The sequence below is a fragment of the Tenebrio molitor genome, chromosome 9 (genome assembly GCF_963966145.1).
Source record: "Tenebrio molitor chromosome 9, icTenMoli1.1, whole genome shotgun sequence".
Lineage (NCBI taxonomy): Eukaryota > Metazoa > Arthropoda > Insecta > Coleoptera > Tenebrionidae > Tenebrio > Tenebrio molitor.
In genome coordinates this window covers 1525587-1538266 of record NC_091054.1, presented here as the reverse complement: position 1 = coordinate 1538266, position 12680 = coordinate 1525587, and the positions used below count along the sequence as shown (strand labels likewise).

Sequence of the window (12680 nt, the reverse complement as noted above, 5' to 3'; positions counted from 1 at the left end):
GAGTTGTTTTATTCTTGAGCTTTGATGTGGAAACTTCTTCCACCAGAAACATCAAACTATAGTTACAGAAGGGACAGAAAGGAAAATCACTTTTGGGGCAATCTAGATCTACCTCTGAGCAATCAAACAAATGTAGAATAAATTTAAAATGTATTGAGCAGTCTTAACACAGCACTTGGTAAAACTAGCTAAACATAGCACTGCACATCTCATTATTCTTCCTATTTAACGAGTACGTGGTCCCCGGTACTGGCACCTTCTTGTACTTAGCTATTCGCATCTTGTGTTTGCTTCCGGGTATCCTCTCGATCTTGAAAATGTTGTGTCTGAAGGTGGAATCCGGTTGGGTGACTCTCATGCACAAATTCATGTTCCCGGAAAAGTCAATGTCGGATTTGAGGGTGAGTTTGGGCTCAATTGAGGCGCTGAACTCGATCTGCGACCTCACGAAAGACGTATCGATGATGATCAGCGCGTTGGTAAGAATTCCAGCTCTGGAATCCGCCAATGAAAAACGGTTTTGGTTGTTTTTGTACACTTACGATTTTTCTACTACGGAGTCAGCGGTCCTTCCCCAGATGGAAATCTCGATGTTTCCGGACAGGTCAAAAGACATACCAGTCTTGAGATTGAATTCCGCCACAAAACCTGGACCTAGTCGGATGTACTCCAAGTGGTCTTGGAGGAGAATCAAGGATTGGAAGGCGGTGGTGCGTTCTGAGGCGGTGCCGGACCAGACATGTCCCATTAGTTCGCTTTGGCCGTTGAAGAAGACGAAAGGTCGGATTTGGGTGTCGAGGATGGTGAGTTCCATCCCGGCGGTGGCTGTTTCTTCGTCGCCTTCAGCTTCGCCTCCGACCAATCCGCTCAAACCTCCGGCGAAAATCCCCAACTGGAAGCAACACCTGATATTTTGTCCTTCTTAGAGATGCTACTTACGCTAAACATCTCTTTGGTTAGGCCGCTCCTGTCCATCATCACATTGACGATTCCTCTTTTGACAATTCCTCCGAAGATCTCTTGGATCGTGAGGAGGCTGCCGTTCGTAGAGGGACTCTTGAGGAAGTTGCGCTTCAACGCCGTTGACAACCCTTTGGGGGCCAAGACTGCGTAATTATTTAAACTGGGATCGTGTCTTATCATTCCTGAGAGTTTGTCACTGAAGGTTTGGTCTTCATCAGCAAGCATCTGAAGACGTTGCATGACATATTGTTTCACCTCAAAACTACTATCGTTGAGTTTGAGGTAATGCAGTAAGTCCCAAATGACCTCGTCTGAAGGTTGCGACTCCAGGAGCATATCAACAGCTAGAGTCCTCGAGCTGCTGTCGTGCTTCCTGTCGTGTTGCAAAAAAGTCCTTTTAGCCGCTTTAAGTACAGTCGAGTCCCACAAGGACACGCCCATAGCTTTGAGGGCTTTGAACGCAAGGACTCCCTCTTTGGAACTACCATTCGCGATTGTTTTCAACAACACTGGAATGGTGGTCGCGCTTTTGAGATTCTTCAATGCGCGGAGGAACATGTACCGATCCTCGCCCTTCGCGTAGTTCAAGTTGTTGATGATTATCTCTTCGACGTTTCGGACAATCTGGAAAAGCTCATCAGACCAGGACATTTACACTACTACTACTTACTTTACGCTCGTGGGGGTGCGCTATGGTGGTTGCGTGAGCCATAGATGCGACTGTCAAGATTAAAGTTTCTTTGACTTTCTCTGGGAAGTTGTCGTTTTTGCGGTAGCGATCGAGGAGGTCTTTCAAGATGTCGGGATTGGGATTTGCAGACATTGACAGAGCCCAGAGGTAGCGCTCGCTCAGATCTAGATGGTCCTCGCGGTCAAAATGGAGCTTCTTCATGACTGCCGCGTGAGCCTCGGGGGTCTGGACGTACCCCAAGACGTCATAAATCTGAGATCTGCAAAAGAGCGGCTCAGTTTACACCAAATGCGGTGTAGCATCCAACTTACAGAATCTTTTGGTTCTTTTTGGAGCCTAGAACTTTCGAGATTTCTTCTTTGGAGGCTCTCCTCGCCACGTCGATGAGTCGCAGGAAAGCTTTCGCAGACACCAGACTCCCCAAGTGTTTCGCAGCGATGTTTTCCCTAATCTCGTTGACGAAATTGGGGAAGGTTTTGCCATCGTCGTTGCCAACATCCTCCTTCTCCGTCTGGAGCGATTCCTGGGTGTATCCTGTTGAGATTAATTCAACCACGGCCTCAAGACTAGGTCCACGGATGGTTTCAGTTTTCTCGTTCTTGACATGGCTGAGGATCTGGTCTGCTTCCACCGAACTTCCTAGGTCCTCCTTGACTGCCAGGACCATGCGATGGGACTCTTTCGCGTAGATGTTTTGGACATGGGTGAGTTTGGGGTCGAGCTCGTAGGTGACTTGACGCGACGAGGTCACTACGACGTCGAGGATGGGGTCGTTGGTTTTTACGTAAGGTAAGTCTGAGGAAATACAGTTGGTTTTGATTTTTCTAAATTTGGTGGTGTCGATGGTTTCGTATGAGGTTTTACAGAAACCGGAAGCGTCGGTTTCGTTGGATTCGGTGTCTAGGATTTGAAACTGGAACATAGAGAAAAACTATGCTAAACAGGATGCTACAAATGTTTACAAAACTATTGACATTCATTATATCGCGCGTTTAAATGAAATCGTGGGCTGAGTAGGCGGTGGAAAAATTAAACCGTTTAGAACAGTGTAAAGTTTGAATTTCCCGCCGATTGACACGAATGACATTTGTTTATGTTTATTCCGGACATAATTGAACATGTTTGTTTTCAGCACAAAGGTGCTCTTAAATATTTGCCTCCAGAACAGGAATCCTTAAGTTATTCTATTTTTAATGTAAAACATTGCAAAAGAAAGAAATAGGTAGTTAGCTGTTTAGGCGGAGTCTGTGACGTTAAAAGATTGTATCAAGTGAAATTTACATAATTCTGGAATTAGTGAGATGAAAAAATGAAAAACGCAGTTAATTAACAATAGACTAGAGGGTGAGAATTGTGATGGAGTGAAGGAAAAAGAGATTTGGATTTTATCACAGGGTTGAGTGGTCGGATTTGCGATCTGAGATTTGAGAAAAAGAGTAGGTACTCGATATGTGACTTGCATATTCTATATATTTTTTTTCTACAATAAACATTATCTTGAAATGAAGATCAAAAATTGATGGGTCAAGTGAGAGGCATTCCTGACAACAGTAATAAAATATTCTCCGTTTTTTGACTGAGTACAGTTGGCTGCAAAAACAGGGGAACTGTCAAAATAAAATTGACATCTTTATAATTCTTTCATGGTGTGAAACCTTCTTACGACAGATAGGTTAGAATCATGGTCAAAATTCAATCACATTTTTAAAAATTATTTGATAGGAATTGTCAAGTAGACAATTAATTCACAAATGGACAAAACCAAATTTACATCAGGAAAATTTTCATTTACCGTTTTTTTTTTGCAACCAACTGTACAATGACCAACAATATAATTTTGGTAGTTAATGTCATTTCAAAATGTCGTAGTATTGTTACGAATTGAAACGTAGTCCGTATTTATTACGTCCAATGTCAACAAAATGCCAATAATGCATTGAATTGTGCTTTTAATTAAATTGTTCAAAATTATGGTTGCAATAACACATGTAATAAAGTGAGAATCTGTGCTTCACAATTCATGGTACATTTCGTTAACACAATTTGACACAAAGAACGTAATAACAATGACTGACATGTTTTACAGGGTGATTCACGAGTAATAATGAGTCTAACGAAATTTGTGCTGCAGCCGACATTACAAGGGGAAATTTAAAAAACTTCAGCGATGTCCAAACTACTTTCTGTCAAAATATGATTTATTACACCTAGTTACTCATGAAAAATGAATATTGAGTTCTTCAGGCTCGTACTCTTACGTGAAACACGTTGTATACATAACCTAAAATTGTTAACTCTTATTTAACAATCTTAAAAATGTTAATAATTATTTCATAACAACTCTACTTGTACTGGCTCTTTCTTAGACATTGTTTTGTTCTTATGAATCCCAGCGTAGCATTTACAACAATACAATAATTTTGTTTATGAAAGAATTAAAGTTCATTATTGCGTCATAAGTCATTGTCCTATATTGTCCCATTAAATCATAAATTTAATGTAAGTAGTTTTTATTTACGAACACAGTAATTTAAGAATAATAAGAATCATTCATATGTCCAAAGAAAATTATTGTCAGCTACTTACTACAATAGGAATGGAACCCTCTTTTGTTAATTACAGACAACATAATTTTTTAAGAAATGCTTTATGTACAGTCGCGAGCAATAAATTTTGGTCGTCAATGTCATTTCAAAATTTGGTTAGATTGTCATAAATTAAAAAAAAAATCCCTGCTTGATTATGCAAGTGTCAAAACAAATGAGAAAAAAATGACAATTAATGTCATACAACATGATGATAGGTCATGATATTTACGACGGTTTTACAATAGAGCATTTACTATTGCGTCAAAGAATGACATTGAGGACCAAGATTTATTGCTCGCGGCTGTAAGTATGTACTTCATTTTCTGGAAAACAGTGCTATTTTTTTTTTCTATATGTTTGTATAAGTATTTCAAAAACAATTTTTAACTTCCTCCCGTTTTTTACTAGTCCAGAAATTATTACTTTCGATTTTAAAACATGTATCACTTCTTTGGTTTTGCAGAAAACGATCTATTTTCGATTAAATGGAGAAAATGTTTTTGTTTTTCTGAAAAGGCCAAGGAGTTCTGCCTTTAATATAAAAATATATTTCACATCTCTGCTGCTCCAGAACACAATCCATTTCAACTATTTGACTCTTTTTTGTTTACAAAAATATAATTATTTTGACACATTTGATGGACTCTATTGTTTCATTTTTCTGAAATTGGGTTACTATGGTCACAAGATTTTATTCAAATTGAAAATCAGACACTATTCGTGAATCACCCTGTATATACCGTTGTAGACGTAACATGCTTTTTAAACTCGAATATATTTTACCAATACTAGTTGTCATACTAAATAACTTTTTTGATCAAAGTCCAAAGTTTGTCTTTACGTTAGGTTCCTTGTTTATATTCAATAGTTGTTTATTGCCTACGTCCATTGTGTAATTATGCTACATTCTCTTTTATTTTAAGGATTTACCAAGTTTGTCATTGGTCTATTTTCGCTTGACATTATATTTCCTAAAGTCAGTCAAATTTCATAATTACATATTCAAATTGGTTGAACCAGTTTCTTCAGGTTTCTTTTTAATCTTTTGATACAGAAATAATTTACCTTGCAGACACATAAAAAAGTTATCAAGTTAGAGACAATTCAGCAAAATAAATCATGCAAAGATGTAGGTATGATTCTTCTATAGTTGGTGACGCAACCAGCAATACACGTGCGCTCAACCCCAGTAAACCACCCATACCTGGAACAAACTCGCGATCCCTTTCTTGAGATTCGCCAACGGTCTGGGTTCTCCATTGGGGAGCAACACCTTGTCGACCTTCCCTTGCCTCCAAGTGATATAGAACGGCTTCAGCGAGAAGGTCTCCAGTTTGGAGGAATGTTCGATAAATCCGTCGGGCGACGGCGCCTTCCTCGAGCGAATGTGCAGCTGCGGCGCCCTCAACTACAACAAACTTTGCAAACTTCGCTCCAATCGATCTCGTCCCTTTACCTCTAATTTGAGAATCCTGTCGTCGCCCCCAGCCCACACGCTGTGCACCAGTACATCCCCGGCGATAAAAAAACCCACGTTCTTGGCCCCGTTCCCGATCTCGTTGAGGAGCACCGTCGAGTGGAGCTTGTACACCGCCACCTGCCCCACCTGGAAGAGGTTGACGTCGGCGTGGCCCGCCGCCGACGAGATCAAGACGAAGCCGTAGCAGATGCCCACCAGCCACGCAAACACCACGTACAGAGTCAACATTTTTCGCGATAACTGCACCTACGACTGTATTGTTGTCAGTCGCGCTGGTTCATGTCTTGTTCTTGGATTTATCTCGACGCGGGGTCGAAGTGCGCGCTTTTATCGCCGAAAAGGCGCTTATCGGCGGGGTCTCGCTGCCGGCTCGGTTTTATCCGTTCTGCCATAACACAAAATCACTCAAACTGCAAGGCTAACACTTCCGCGACATCGTTTTAATTGGACGGGAAAAAAGCGCATTTTCGAGGATGGTTCGCTCCGACCGCGACTTGGACTGACCGCTTTCGCCGAGAGACTACACCGGCGAGGACGACGACTAACCGGATTCGTATGCTCTTGATGACGGGCTCGAGGGGACTTTCGTTCGGAGAAGACACCGCGGAGAATCGATGATCGACAACGTCTAATTAAAATTGCTGATTAACAGTCATCAAATGACGAGAGACAATGGACACTCAATCGTCCGACGTCACAAGAGCCTACGGTGGAACCGAGAGAAGTAAATAAGACAATTGATCGGCGATTTGGTCGACCTAACCGTGTCATTAAGGGGAAAATTAAAAAGAAATTGACAGAGTACTATAACCAATCATTCTTAAAACATTATCATTTGTCTTCTGTCGCTTGTTATCAGTTGTGTTGTTTTGTTACAGCAACAACCATCAATCAACAGATGACACATTTTGATAACTTCGAAAATTTATCGACGCTCTTGGTTTTGTCGAAGTTGACCTTAAGTTTTGTTAACACAATTCAGTGAAGTGAGAATGTTAACAAGTTTTTTGGAAATCTAGCAATTATTTAAAAAATAAATAAATTTCATAAAATGATACGTGTCTCATGTCTATAGTTTCCTACGTGGTTGATTTTTAGCATTTCTGATAATTAAAAAAAAATAAAAACCCTAAAATAGTTAAAAATATCGAAAAATTATTTTTTAACTGTCTTATGCTCCGCTACAATTATTCTAAATAATAATAGGTGGTTTTCATAAAACCTATCCTCTCGTGTTTATCTGTTAGATCCTTTTGCCTTTTTGCCATCAAATGCTCTTTTCTTTTTTTATGGTTCTTCATGCCTTCATTAATTTTTTTCTATCATTTTTCCAACGTTTTGCATTAGTCTTTTCACTTTGATTCTTTTAATTTTTTGCCTGCTCTACATATCCTGTACTTTCACTTTCTCCACTTCTTTTGTTTTCTTTTTTAAACTTGTTTCTAAGCGAATTAAGCCCAAATTTTCTCATATTACATGTTCAAAGGCAAAAGTACACGTCATGTGGTGTCTAGCTTAACCACTTTTCACGTAAATTACGGAACCGCTCAGGTACTTTTCGATTTGAACGTACCGTAATTATTTATTGTTTTCTATTTGTTCTGCTAAAGGACAAAGGAATGTAGAGAATGAGTAAACAATTACGACCAGCTGGATAATTGATTCTAGTTATTAAGATATTTTTTTTAAATCCGATAAAGTAGAATTCCTTATTATCCGTCCACTAGATAAAAGGTAAGATTGGCAGCGTCACCTTCTAGTACTTTTGCTTTATTTGGTTGGCAGTTTTAATCTTTGTTTCTTTGGTTTTTCAATCAATTTTTATTTACTGCAATCACACTTACGTGCCCTAATTCAGCTTTGTTGCGTTTTATATACAAACTGTCGTTTTTGACATTTTACATTTTGACAGATTTGTTACTAGATGACAACTTACACCACTTAATTTTGTGAAAACATGCCAATTCAACAAATTGTGAAATATTAAATAACTTTTGCGTACCATAGATAAGATAATTTTTATAATTTTGCATTTGCATTAATCAGTCTTCATGTTTAGATTTACTGTGATACACTACACGAGTGCTGATTCATCGACTTTTTATCTTATCCGTTCATTTACTGTTAGTTGTTTTGACTTAACTGTTAAATAAAGAATAAAGCACTGGAATTAATCGAATAATTTTGTCGTTTTATTACAACAACTGGCCATGAATAAGATTGAATTGCAAACAATACCACAATTAGATATGAAATAAAAAAAGTAGATAAGAGTATTCAACACAACGATCCTAAATCATCGGAAGTGTAATATCTACAAAGAATTTTAGAATCAGAGCATCAAAAGAATCAGATTTAAAAAAATAAGTGCCGAACGGTATTGTTAATTTTTTTTAGTTTTTTTAATTTTTGTATTACACAATATGGGTTGCAGACTTTTGCGATTAATAAACAGCAGTTTAATTAACACCAGCAAATATAGTTTGACCAAAATAATAATAACGTGCGGTTTCTTAATGTCTGTTACTACCAGGTACAAAGATAATTAGTTAATTAGCACAATTTTATCGATTTAATTAAAACCATATTTATTAGCGTAAACAACTTCCAGTTAAGTAAACACAACCATTCGAATTTTAATCAAATGTAAAAAATTCTCCGGATTTCTTTTTGTTACAGTGTTTGTCAACATCTCTCATTGGTGGTTCATTATTTTATTCTTTTCGACGTAGAAGAAATTGACCGACAAGTAAAATACTGTTTATTGTTAATAAATAAAGTAAATAAAATAAATACTGTTAATGAACAGTCATTTATCGACTCTAACGTACGTGAAACCTGTTTGGAACCCTTTTTACTTTACATATTCTTTTTAGGAACATTCGAGGCATTTCAGCATATAATAACCTCACTTCACATGTTGACATGTGTCAATCAAATTATGTCTATGTTTTTATGGGTGACAGTAATAAATTTCAAATTTTAATTTGTAAACGTCAATCATAATGATAATAAAGGTTAAACTACACCCAATTTTTGTGAAATAACAGGAAAAGGGTGGACGAAATTTTTTGGCCGGAATAATACAAATATGGCCACGGAATTTTGGCCGTCACTTGTCATTCCATTGAGTTGAGATGTAAAGTGGCCCTTAAGTATTCGTAACCTCACTTTTTGCTAATACAAGACTTGTCATTTTGATGCTGACTGACTTACAAGGAAACGCGCTTCCTCATTTCGTGCAATCTTGGAACAGGGATATTATCTGCGCTTTATTGAAATAGGGTAGGTATTGGTAGCATATTCGCAACTATTTGAATGACATTGACAAATTTTTAGATGTCAATTCCAAAAGTCATCATGACCATAAAGCATGGACTACATTGAATTGACATTAAAGTGACGGCCAAAATTCCGTGGCCGCAATTGTACAGTATGTTACTATAGACACTTCCAAAGTGAATGAGTCTGAATGAGTTTTGCAAGTGTCTTCAGTGTCATTTCCAAAACTCATTCAGACTCATTCACTTTGGAAGTGTCTACAGTAACGTATTGTCCTACTATTTTTTGGCCGCGATAGTATGTCTCGCTCATCCTGTATAATGCTTAATGTATGTTCATTGATGTTAATCGTGTGTGATTTATTTAAATTTTTGAAATTATTCAAATTGTAATAACATCAGAATGCCTTAAGCCATCGATCAACAAGTTTTCCACAATAAATCAAAACGAAATTCTACTTCTTCTAAAAAGCAAAAGTCGATGTCACCTCCAGTTGCAACAAAAGTAAAAACTCGACGACGCCTTAACATATTTATGAGTTACGAAGAAAAGCTTCTAAATTGAGCGTGGGCGTGCAAATTTGCAGAAAGAAACTGTTCCCACTCTCGAATACCTACATATTTTCTTGGGTGAACTTGACCGCACCGAGCGTTTCAATTTTTGCTTACAAATCCTCCTCCTCCTTCTGTATACGTGAGTCGACATGTACCGTTAATATACGGTTTAAACTTTGTTCTACTTGTTAACTCCTGCACGTTGCCGTCGTCGTTCATCATCCTCTATTATTTTTAATTCCGTAATGCTCCAATAGCGCTCCACGTCCGGAAGCACTTAATTGTTTCGCTGTTAATGGAGTTTTACTCTCTGTGTCGAGCATTCCGATGCAAGGTCAAGGCAGTCTCGAACTGGAACACCTGAGCTTCACGTGTTTTCAAGATTAGGTCTTGGAATGACCCATGAATAGTCGTAAAGTGGAGGTTTATCTGGAGGGGACTGGATGGGTTGGCTGACATAGATTTTTTGGGTCTATCTGTTTTTGGATGTCAATTTAGACAAACATCTTGGGAAAAATATTTGTTTTGCAGTAACAGAAGGAAATAAAAGCAGTAAAAGCTATTTTAACAGTTAGACCAATTACACGTTTGCGTCATGGACGTGTTTTTAAATCAACATTCACGCAATGTTGGATATGTTTGATTTTTTGCTTAATTTAGATAAAAGCAGCGTTGTTGCTGTGCTTAACACAATATTTTTCTGTAATTAGTTTAGAAAAACAACGAAAGATAAATAAAAAAAGTTTAATCTCGACTAAAACCCGAGAAACTTGTTTCAAATAATTATTTATTTTCAAACAAAATCCTTGTCTGGCACCGTTTTGTTATTTGGAATAACATTAACTTTTGATCTTTTTATTACTTTTAGCCTGGTTTCTAGATTAAATAGAAGAAATGGGGAACAAATGGATAAATAGGGAAGCTAATACATAGTGGAGAAACTAGAAATTAGTACAATGTTTTATTTTTCTATTGCCATCGACGTCTATGAGAAGAAAAAAACAAATTTTGATAAATCCTAGGGCTTGGAAATAATTTTCTACAAAAAGTTAGTCTTTCGATTTTGATCAAATATAAGTGTCAAGTAAAAGAACAAAAGACAGAAAGACATTTAAGCACCTTAAAAGAACTAAAACGTCAGCAAATATTAAATTATCAAACTGTAAAAAACAGCAAAAAAAAAACAGGACCGATATTACCATCTCGTAGTTTGACGTTCTCAGCAGAAATCTCTATTGCTAAGAGCTTTAGTAAAATATTCTTAGTAATGTAAAAAGTATCCTACTTCTTTACTGTAAACTGCGATTTTCTTGCAGTAACAGTATTCCGACAGTAATAGCCATTCTGACGTAATCGAGATTTAAAAACTCTTTCGCGGTTTGCTTTTTGAAAGTGCCAACCAACAATTGCTAAGTTAGAGTTTCAGTGGTGTTCTGTAACAGAGGCTGCAAAACCAGTTTATAAAGAAAGTGCGGTTAGTAGATAGTCACGATGACATAATGAATACCTCTCGCTTCTCAATTAATACAACATAACAAGTTTGGACCATTCGGAGAAACTTTTTGATCGAATCTTTTCGATGAAATTTAGATAAGTCCAGCATTTTTTAATTACCCCGCGCTGGGAAAGGTTTGACACATTGCTTTTATTCTCTCGAATTTAATAACGGTGCGATTGAAAAAAAAAAACAAATCGAGGAAGCTTTGACTCTCAATCATGGTTCAGTTGGCAGCGCTGGTTTAAATATTGCTGTATTTGACAACCATTAAGCTTCCTTATTTGAGGTTAGATGACTTGAATATGTTTCTTTGACAACAATAATATTTAAACTAGTGCTGCCAACTGAACCGTCATAGTCATAGCCTACTCGATCTATTTATTTTTCAATCGCAAGGTATTTTGACCCTTTAGCAACAACATCTTCTCTTCTCTTCTAGTGGGGAAGCTGATCTTCAGTTGAGAGTTTTAATTTATGTATTGCTATTTGATGAAGTAAGTTGCTATCATGGTGAATACCACCATCGTTTTTCAATTTGGAATGTAGGTATGTAAATATGTATTAAAAATCCGGTGCTTCATTTTATTTCTGACATCTAGTTAATTAATGAGTAATTTTTTTGACTGTGGCAGTTCCGCGTTTCTTACACCTTGATAAAATGTTGCACAATGTAGGTACCTAATCGTAGAACTCCATGTTTTTTGTCACACAGGACACAGGAAACGCAGTTGCTTCACGGTGTTCTTCCACTTCCGGTTGCCATGCAGGTGGGTCTATCTATTTGTTTAATATTCATCAAATTATCACATTTTCTATTTCTTGTCGCCACCTTCGTTTAGATTTTTCTCCACTCTACTCAGTTGTTTTTTCTCAATTTCGTCGAATTTAGGTGGTTCTACTCTCGTCTTATTTGCTTATTGTTTAAACAATCCAGAAATTGTCGTTTCGATGCTAACAGTTTTGTTCTTTTTCTCTAATCAACAAGGTAATCAAGAAGGACTGTTTAAGTTGGCAATTTAATTAAAGGCTGTATGACACGATGCTAAATTTTGCAGAAAATTTGTTAGAAAATGAGAAAGGACCAATGAACGATCAGGATCTGACAAAGACAGACTATGATCCTGATCGTTCATTGGTCCTGATCGAGGGTCTCTCTCATTTTCTCACAAATTTTTTACAAAATTTAGCATCGTGTTAAACAAGCTTTAGAACATCTTTATTTGGCTATTTGCAACACTGCAACCGTACAATTCCGGACACGGAATCTTGGCCAGAACTGACATTTAACTGACAAATATGTGTGAACTGGCCTTTATTGAATATAACCCAACTTTTGACTTGATAATGCCATTTGCCTGCTTTTTTGATGTCACAAGAAAAACTTCAGTGATTTTTAATAATTGTCATTCATTAATGACACTAATGATTGGTTTACATCATTTTTTTAGAAATGTCTAAAAAATGTTGGCCAAGATTCCGTGTCCGGAATAGTATAGTTGGTTGCAGAAAAACGGGAAAAGAGAATTTTCTTAATGTAAATTTGGTTTTGTCCATTTGTCAATTAAATGTCTACTTGACAATACCTATATCAAATAATTTTTAAAAATGTCATTGAATTTTGACC

At 37.2% G+C, this 12680-nt stretch overlaps 1 protein-coding gene across 1 annotated transcript; it reads right to left on the bottom strand.

Annotated features, from left to right (window-relative positions):
* Positions 1-135: 135 nt before the first annotated feature.
* On the bottom strand, positions 136-6301 carry Mtp (microsomal triacylglycerol transfer protein). Its single transcript, XM_069057996.1, has 7 exons — positions 5699-6301; positions 5447-5650; positions 1966-2567; positions 1634-1913; positions 940-1587; positions 543-892; positions 136-494 (listed from the first exon to the last, which is right to left on the bottom strand). Exons 1-7 carry the CDS (start codon positions 5948-5950, stop codon positions 185-187), a joined length of 2646 nt encoding a protein of 881 aa, XP_068914097.1. The 5' UTR covers positions 5951-6301; the 3' UTR covers positions 136-184.
* Positions 6302-12680: the final 6379 nt, after the last annotated feature.